Source organism: Oratosquilla oratoria, chromosome 34 (genome assembly GCF_046742065.1).
Source record: "Oratosquilla oratoria isolate Oo_2021 chromosome 34, ASM4674206v1, whole genome shotgun sequence".
NCBI lineage: Eukaryota > Metazoa > Arthropoda > Malacostraca > Stomatopoda > Squillidae > Oratosquilla > Oratosquilla oratoria.
Window position 1 is genome coordinate 35365365 of NC_134810.1, and position 10571 is coordinate 35375935.

The following is a 10571-nucleotide window of genomic DNA, read 5'->3' on the forward strand; positions in this document are numbered from 1 at the left end:
GCCTGCCAGGACAGTTGGAGGTCGCAGGTTTGATTTCCGGGTGGTGCAAGTTTTTCTGTGGTACTCCCTACCTAACATCAAGAAAATATTTTGTTATATTTTTGAGTTGCATATTGCACATATGGATTTCTTATTTTAATTCCATAAACTGTTGTGTAAAGAATATAAAATAGTATTCCTATCATCTGTTTCTGCTGTATAATGGGTTTTACCTTCACATCTACATGCAACTTACCAACAGGACCAACAGGTGTAATTTAAATACAGCCTGTTATTGCTCATGGGCATTAATTATACTTTTTCTTTGTTGGTTACTTAGCTACTGAGCACTTTGCTTCTGGATGTATAATTGAGTGTGATGCATAAGATCTGTTTGTAGAGCATGCTACGAGTTTCTCCTGTCATGCGAGTGTTTGTGACTATTGAATATAAAGAATTTTCTGACAACTGAATATAAAGAATTTTCAGTTTGCTTTTATGGTGATATTATTCATGTCATGCATGTCACATAAAAGAATATGCAGAAAAGAAACTTTGAAATAGGTGTTGTAAATAAATGCAGAGATGAACCAAATTTGTTTTACTGGTTCATCAATGGTAAACTGAGATGAAAGAAATCACCAAGCTAATAAAGCGTGGTGAGGTTTTGGAGGAGGCTTCAGTTCATGCAAAGATAATGAAATGAAAGTTTTTCAATCTGTCTTTAAAAAGGAGAATTTTTTTTTCAGATGAAGAAGTGAACAAAAATTTGGATTTGGAACATATTAAAGTGAAAGAAGAGCTCAATCGCTTGGAATCATTGGATGTGCAAAAATAGTAAAGACCTGATGGAATCTTAAACTGGATACACCATGAATGTAGGAAACAACTGGCAGACAAGACTCACAGTTTTATTGTATGAGAATTAGAAGAAGGAATTGTGCCACATGGTTGGAAAAGGTCTAATGTAGAACCAATTTACAAAGGTGGAAATAAGGAGGCTCCAGCATGAGAGTGAAATTATGTGAAAGGATTGTGAGAGATAAATGGGTCAAATATCTTGAAAAGATTAACATTTTGACAGTCATTTTGGCTTTACATCTGGAGGATCATGTGTATCAAACCTTGTTACAAGAGGGAGGGCTGAGAAGACTGCGAGTACTTTGTTCCAGAAGGCTTGATACCTCACAGCTACCTTAAGTGGAAACATATTGGAGGACTAAGAGGTAAACCACTCAGATCCATGAATGATTTTTTGAAGGAAGTAGTACAGGATAAATTATCAGGACGGAGAGCAGTGACCAATGGAGTTCCACAACATTTAGGGTTAACACCTATAATAACAACATAAGAATGAAGGAGACTGAAGAGACCATAAGGCCTACACTATGCATGTCCATTACTACCTGCCATCCTCATCCATTAAGTTGTTTAACCTTTTCTTAAAAGAACCAATAATTTCAGGGCTCACTACATGATTACTAATGCCACATCCACACAGTCAAGCTGTGCATGGCAGGCTGTAACTAACTGGGCAAAGTCTCCACACTATGCCCGCAAAGTTGTCCACATGGCTGACTATGGTGGTTAGTCAGCCATAAGCAGGGGTTGTGAGTGAGTGATTTAGTGCAATACAATCACCATGGTGTCACACTTTACTTTTCATAAACATTTGTGTGCTCTATAAAGGTCAATTAATGTTACTGTGTCTTGTCAAGACCAGTATGTACTTGGTGTAAATGTCATGTCCTACTATCTCAGTAATGAGTGGGTCTGCCTGCACCTTACCATACCAGGAATGGGCAGTTTGATGATTTGTCCACTAAAGGTCATAAACGGGGAAACCCCTTGTGCCTGACAGACAGTGCTCAACTGTGTGGATGTGGCTCAAGTCTATTCCATTTGACCACTCTATTGGTACACCAGTTCTTACCTATTTCCTTCTTAAACCTAAATTTGTCCAATTTGAATCCCTTATTGCAAGTCCTGCCCTGTTGTCTTAATATGATGACCTCATTTGCATCACCCTAATATCTTTGATCCACTATTAGATCACCCCACATCTTTCCAGAGAGTGCAAATTAAGGAGCCTAAGCCCTCTTATGGTAAATTTCTGAGCCCATGTGTCATTTTGTCTATTCTCCTCTGTATCGATTCTGGTGAACTGTATCCTTTCTATAGGATAGAGACCAAAACTATACCACACAGTCAAGGATGGTTCTAACTAATGCCAGATAGTTTGATAACTACCTCCGCACTTTTATTCATAACTGTCCTAGCAATAAAACCTAATGCTGTTAGTTCTATTCCTGGCACTAATGCACTGCTTCCATTATTTAAGGTCAGGACTCACTAGCACTACCAAGTCTCTCTTGCACTCAGTTTTCTCTTAAAAAAAGTGTTACCTAACCTATACCAGTTGTTTGGGTTGTGTAAACCTACACTTCTTATTTCTGTAAATGATATGATGGAAGGTAAAACAAACTATGCCAACATATCTCCAGGTGATGCAAAAATAATGAGAGGAGCAAAAAATGAGGCCTTTGATCAATTACTCTAAAGACCATATTTGAACAATTCCTTGGAAGATGAATTACAAGCAAGAACAACACTAGCATAAATATATTCAGACCACTACCTAACACTGAAATAGTACCTATACAGTATAGCTCTGGCTACATTCAAATTGCCCAACATATATTCACCACACAGAAGACATGGAACATCTCATTCTACACTTCCCCACTCTCACCTTACTTGGACAACAACAGAACATCTTTTCCTTGAGTGACTTGTGGATCAATCCAGTGGCTGTTGCCAGTTATTTGAGAGCCGATTCTCCTGCAAGAGACCTGGAACAATGGATTCACTGGCTCAGAAAGTTGATTATTGGTTTCCAATTTTCTCCACTAAACATTCTTGCCTGTAGATAATCATTATTATTTTTAGTATACAGGAAAGGTATGTAATCTATCTGTTGCCCCAGGTCTCTCTTGCAGGAGATCCATGCCCACATCCCCTAACACCAAGGCATTTGGCAATAGTTTCCAGTTTGACCCGTGTGTCACTTAAGGAAGTGACATTCTGTTGCTGCCTGGTTAGGATGAAAGGAGGGTAGTGTAGGATGAGGTGTTCAGCATCTTCTATGTAGTGACTGCACATGGGACAATTTGAGTTTGTGGTCAGGTCAGTTCTGTGTTGGTACTGCTTCAATACTGGTGGCAGCCTGAATGCAGTAATGCTATTAGGCTCATGTTGAAGGAGCGACTTCCTAGTTAGGCTATTGTCTGGGACATACTTAAAGTTAAACTTATATTATCCCTAGATGGCAGCTGACACATCAGCAAAATGAGGCTTCCCTGCTCCTAGTCCAGTCAGGCTGAGGTTAGAGAAGCCCATCAGGAAAGTAATGAGAGAAAGATTTGCAGAATTACATGTAAGAAAGACCCTGGAGTTCTTACTGATGAACATCTGAAATTCTATAAACATTAAAAAATGGGCAAAGCAAATAAAATAACAGGATTGATGGATTTTTACTATTTTGGTTTTGGACATTCTCCCAATCAGAAAAGATCAAAGTTCATCTGCTTTTGGAATACACAAAGTCAGTATGGTCACCATACCAAAAGAAATAGTAACAATTAGATTAAAGGAACTTGGTAACAAATATTGAAGAAACTGGATACAATGACCATGGTATATAGCAGAATACATGAGGACATGACTACAAAATAGATGCTAGTACAATGTTTCAGAGAAGTAAGGGACAAACACATGGGAACAAACTAATATTATTCAAGTTTAGAAGCAGGACAAGACACTCAAATGAATTTCTCACCATGAGAAGCAGACAAATGAAACAGCATACCAGACTGATTTATATAAGCCAACAGTGCAAGTAATTTTTAAAGTTTGACAACCATTGGAAAAATCAAGAAATACAACATAACCTCAAATCTCGACCACAATCTGTTCTAGACAGTTTTCCACAAAACTTTGAATTTTGCTTCTTGGGTCCATTTGGGTTAGTCAAGAGCTGATATTTTTGGTCGACTACCAGAGCAAAAAATTCTCATGTTTTTTGGTTGAGAACTGATTTGATTGACCTGAGACATTTGAGAACAGAGGTTCTACTGTATCAGGAGTAAATCAACCTAAATGATGCACTAAGCCATCATACACAAAACCATTTACAAAAAGAGACATGACTTGGACATAGAGGCTTGACTTGAGTCTAATATATAACTATGAAAAAAATGCTTTACATGGACATGTTCCGAGGTACTGGTGGGAGGCTGTTGTCAATGTTTGTGGAATATGATGCTGGATTCTGTTTTCTTTTTTGGTGCATCTCACTGTTTGTGCTTGTGTAATATAATGGGAGGAATAGATGAGATTGTTTATCATTTTCATGTGCTGTTCTGTGAGGAGGATTTTTTCACAATGCAGTTGCTTTATTGAGCTGGTTTTGGTGCATCCTATCACTGTTAATGCTTTTCATGTTGTCTGTAAGATGCATTTGTTTTCTTCAGTGTTGGGAACAATACTGTGAATGCATATTTAATTGTGGTTCTTCAAAGTTCTTTATAGGCTGTGATAAGGGCTTCTTTTTAATGACCATTTATATTTGCTACTAGTTTTAGCATGTTAAGTTTCATATTTCCTTTGTAAAAAGAATTGTAATATCATGCTAAGGCATAAGAAGTAGTTTATGAAGTACTGCCAAATATTACAATGATAGCAGTAATTAATAGTATTGTTATTTTTCTACATGTACTTTTCTCTCTCCTATGGAATCTGATTAGAATGAATTTCTCTTTTTAAGAAACTGTCAAAAACAAATAATAAGATAAGTACCATCATGGCAAATTATGAAGCATTTGATATAAAGAGTGGAATGAATGAGCCCAAAGGGTACCAGAATAAATGACAAGTTGGTCACACTCACCAAAACCTCAAAATTTGTTAAGAATACAGTATGCGTGCCATCCGTAATCATGCAGATTAATTGATTTGTGTTCCTGTAGCAATTTGCAGTACTTCTATACTTTGCATGATGTAAGACAAATAACTCCTGTAGTAGTGGCAAATACCCCAGTACTATGCAAATGATATTAATCAACTCATGAGTTTTTTTTGCATGACAACAATTACAAATGCCACATAATTAAAACCACTATGACATACTAGGTAAACTCTTATTACAGATAATCATGTGCATACTATGAAACATTTTAACTTTGTAAAAGACTTCTACAGTCAATACCAGTCTAATCACTTAATTATTAAACATATACATGCTAAATATTTCATACAATATACTAGTCCAACAAATTATTTTTAAAATTCATACCTGGTAAGAAAAGGTAGTTTGAGGAATTTCTTCACATGCTGAATAAAGTTCTGAAGGTGGTGGTATAGTAACAGTCTTTCCTTCCACTACACAAGATTCCCACTTCTCTGCAGTCAATTTTTCTATTTCCACAACCAAATGTGCATCTTTTTCACTCAAACTATGCCTGATTTCTGAGCTGCATGCTTCTGGCATAACAACATGGAGCCCATAGTTTAGAGGAGTCCGTCCACTACCAATGTTTGTATAGGAAATCTGTAGGCTCTTCTCATCAATTACATTAACAGTTACACTCCCAGGTACAACATTATGACACTTAATGTTTATGTTCAAGGTGCTGTTCCTCTGTGCTATAGTGAATGGTGGTTGAAGGTATGAGTGTACTTTGCTGACTAGTGTTTCGCCACTTTTCTTTTCATCACCGGGATTGACAGCATCAGTTCCATCAGAAACTGAATGCAAGGGGTCTTCATCATTGAGCTCAACCTCTTCCACCAATCTTTCTTCAAGCGAAGAACATGAAACATCTGAAGAGTTATCACCATCACTTGAAGTCCGGTACCCACTTTCACACTCAATGCCAGAGTCTGACAACTGGGAATGTACAACTGGCTTATGATTATTGTTGTTTGGGATCACAGTTAAATTTAAAGTTAGCATGCAAGTGGCAACATCAAACTTGGCACTGCTTGAATCTTCATCAACAGGGTATGGAAGCTTGAGGTCTAACTTGTGCTTTGGGGTCTTGAGGTTCAAGAACTGTGGACAAATGTCCACATCAACCTCTGATGCCCGCTCCACACCAGGCAAGTCCACTTCCACCACCAACGCTGTAGGACGAGTCGATACACCAACTCCATTCAGAGGCACACAGAAATCTTGAATATCCATATTAGTTTGATACTTAATTCTATGTGCTGGAGCTCCAAGCTCTGTTTTTTGTACAATAGTGTCACTTTCAAGTTCCTCATTATGAATATCCTGCGATACTTGGCTAATCCCTGTGCTCTCTGACCCATTCACATGAAGTGGTAACTCCCCTTGTTTCCACTTCTGATACTTTTCCTCATCCACGATTCTTTTGACAGTACATGTAAACTCTTTCCCAAAGTACTCGCCCTCCCTCACTTGACTTATCTCTTCAAACTTTATATTTTGTCTATGGTTTTTATTCACAGCTTCCAATGCTGTGTCAATCAAAAGTTTTCGTAAACGGATGTTACGCATGGCAAGATGAACAGTGTCAGGGTGAAATACTACATCATAGATAATAACAGCATCCGTTGAAGGATTTTTTTCACACTTCACAACTTCAGTTCTTGCTGGGGATATTGTATGGGGAATCACCCAGTTCAAACCTCTGGATTTTCCATTTATCACAGGTTCACAACTTGGTGGAGCCACTTTGTCACTACTACACAAATTCACTGCGGTCCTTTTCGCTTTTTCATCCTTACCGGCAGTTTCTCTCAACTCCAACACAAATCCGGCCGTCGGCAAGATAAATTCAACTTCCACACCCTTCTCTTTCTCGAGCTTTTTCACCTCTTCTTCGTGAAGTCTTTTTTTCTCTGGGTCACTTATTTCTTCAACAAACTCAGTTAACAATGTCCGGAACTTTTCATCCTTCAACGCTTTATCCAAACTGCTTAATTCGTCCCGAGATACAAAGAACTCAGGAGCAGACGTCTTCTCGGCAGCCATGTTGCGTACTCTCTAGCTTACGAATGAACTGCGTTTGTTTACATCAAACGGGAGGAGGGTGCGTTTGAAAGGAGAGGGACTATATATATCTATTACAATACTGAGGAACGGTATTAGCACAATATTCTACTTACTGTTTAAGATCTTGTAGTTGTTGATGCAAATCGTTATGTATCTAAGAGATGGTACTGATTTATGCATGATGTGACAGCAAGTAATTTGCTTATATTTCTATAAAGCAGAATGTCCTACTTTCCAATAACAGTTAATTAATTGCTACTAATTACCAAAACTATACTACAGTCTACTGAATATTCCAAAATCAGATATTCGACAGTTAGAAAGAGAGAGAGAGAGAGAGACTTGACACTGGTATCGTGGTTTAAATCGTACAATTACAACCTATTCGAACTTTGGAAATGCATTTAAAGGTAAAAATTAAATATTCGCACCAAAACTTTTAATCAGTATGATGGAATCACTAACTTGCTTCTATAAACTTCTTGTGCATGAGTTGATAACCTCATATGAGATTCATGTTGAGAATACTCCCAATGTCGTCAATTCGTACACGTAATGTGCGTATGAATTGACGCACGCTAAATTTAAATCTTTTTAACGAAAGCTTTTAATTTGTGTGAAACACACTGAGTTGGATTAATTCCCATTACTGAATAACGTTGAAAGCAGACTGCGCCAATAAAAAAAATACAATCTTGTGGGTAGTCACGAAGCTCTTATTAAATAAAGCTTTTCCAAAATTTTCCGTACAAGGAGTCATGGACATTTAAAGTTACTGCTCATGTGAGAGTGACACTGGCAGTACGTCAGCAAATGTAGATATTTAAAAGCTATTCTCTACTATATAGTATATATATATATATATATATATATATATTAACCATGGTATAGCTTTCAGTATAGAATTTTCTCAGTGGCGATTCCGAAAAAAAATTCTAGTTTCGATATCCACCTATCTCGTATGTGAACGGATTACATATGTTTGGCGGGAGTCCAAACCAAATACTCACTTATATCCTAAAGAAAATTAACCTGAGTAAGATTACAGTTGAAATAAATAATCTACTATACAGTGCATATTTATTTGTGGTTCACATTTTAATATACGGAGGTCGAAGGGTCTTTATACGCTTCTTTCTATGCATATTTCTGCTGGCAGTTGGTACGTCTTGTGTGAATATGTAATATACTATGTTTTATAATACAAAATATTATAATATGAAGTCTAATATATACTGATAAATCTTATTTTATTGTAGATATCTTAGTATTAGATTCCAAGGCTTCATCGTCATCATATCATTATTTCATCATATCATGGCATCATATCATCTATCACCATATCATATTACCCTATCATCATATCACAATATCATCACCATATCACAATATCATCACCATATCAACATCATATCACTATACTGTACCATCATATATTTCAACATATCATATCATCATCTTGTCATCATCAATACTATTATCATTATTATTATTATTATTATTATTATTATTATTATTATTATTATTATTATTATTATTATTATTACTATTATTATTATTATTACTATTATTATTATTATTATTATTATTATTATTATTATTATTATTATTATTATTATTTTTATTATTATTATTATTATGATTACCATTATTATTAATTATTACCATCATTATTATTATCATTATTATTATTATTATTATTATTATTATCATTATTATCATTCTTATTATCACTATCATTATTATCATTATCATTGTCATTATTATTATTATTAATATCATTATTATTATTATTATTATCATTGTTATTATTATCATTACTATTATCATTACTATTATTATAATTATTATTATTATTATCATTACTATTATTATAATTATTATTATTATTATCATTATTATTATTATTATTATTATTATTATTATCATTATCATTATCATTATTATTATTATTATTATTATTATTATTATTATCATTATTATTATTATTATCATTATTATCATTTTGTTATTATGAGATTAGTAGAGCCTGTGTTAGAATTAAAAATGGAGAGAGTGGTTTGAGGTAAAGGTGAGGCTTCGCCAGAGATGTTTTGTCGCCTTGGCTGTTCAATTTGTACATGGGGTGGTGCGAGAGATAAATGCAAGGGTAATGGGCCGGGGATTAGAGGTGGTTAAAGAAAATGGAGAAAGTGTGAGTAAGCTAGTTCTTGTTTGCTGACGACATTGCGCTTTTAGCAGGATCAGAGGAGTGATTAAGGAAGTTAGTGACAGAGCTTGAGAAGGTGTGCGAAAGAAGGAAGTTGAAGATAAATGTGAGTAAAAGTAAGGTGATGAGATGTACAAGGGAAGAATAAGGCGGCAAATTAGAAGAGAGTATTAAGGGAGAGAGACTGGAGGAAGTGGATAGCTTGGGTGCAAATGTGGCGGGAAAGGAGAGGAGATGGAGGTAGTATGTAGATTGAGAGAAGAAAGTAAAGGACTTGGGGGATTAAAAATATAACGAGAAATAGACATTTGGGGAATGGATGCTAAGAGGAGATTGTATGAAGGAGTGATTGTCCCCCCAGCACTGTATGGGGCAGAAACATGGGACATAAAGAGATGAAAAGTTTAAATGTGTTTGAGATTAAATGCCTGAGAAGTATGATAGGGGTTTCTAGGCTGGATAGAGCGAGAAACAAGGTGTGGAGGAGAGCGGTGTTGGAAAGGGAGTTGGGAGATAGGGTTGATGAAAGAGTATTGGGATGGATTGGACACATGGAAAGAATGAGAGAAGAAAGATTAGTGAAAGAGGTGCGGAAGACAGAGGTGGGGGGAGTGAAAATGAGGGGACGACCTAGGATGAGATGGATGGATGGGGTAAAAGGGGCAATGGGAAAGAGGGGTGTGTGTGTTGAGGAAGGAAGGGAGAAGACAGAAGATAGGGGTGAGTGGAGAATGGTTGTGTATGGATGATGATGTGACGCATGGGAGTGGGTGGGGATGGGGGAGAGGGAGTATGTATAAATTATATTTTGACGCAACCACAAAGGGATTTCTCCCTGTCTTCTCTTTTTCTGCATGAGGGGACGGAGTGTGGGAGGGGGGATAGCCGATTAAATGAAGTGGCCTTGTTGTGGATGTGCTGTGATACATTGCTTCTGACCCAGGGCTGGGAGGATGTGGAGATGAAATGGGTGGGAGTGGATTTACGCCTTTGACTTTGGCTACTTCCCTTGTAAGGGGAAAAAACATTTAGTATATGGTGGCATTACCAATTATTATTATTATTATTATTACTATTATTATTATTATTATTATTATTATTATCATTATTATTATTATTATTATTATTATTATTATTATTATTATTATTATTATTATTATTATTATTACTATCATCAATTGTTGTCAATTATAAATTATCATATTCATTACTATCATTACAATTATAGATTATTATCATTAATATAATTATCATTGTAATTTATCATCATTACTATTATTATAACATCATTAATATAATTGTCAT

General features: G+C 35.8%; 1 protein-coding gene across 1 annotated transcript in view; it reads right to left on the minus strand.

Annotated features, from left to right (window-relative positions):
• Nucleotides 1-7066, minus strand: part of Nop17l (PIH1 domain-containing protein Nop17-like) — an 85013-nt gene extending 77947 nt beyond the window's left edge. The window contains exon 1 of the mRNA XM_076173389.1: nt 5333-7066. Within this exon, the coding sequence (XP_076029504.1) occupies nt 5333-7036 (1704 nt within the window). The 5' untranslated portion in view covers nt 7037-7066. The remainder of the gene's footprint in view (nt 1-5332) is intronic.
• Between the last annotated feature and the right edge of the window lie 3505 nt (nt 7067-10571).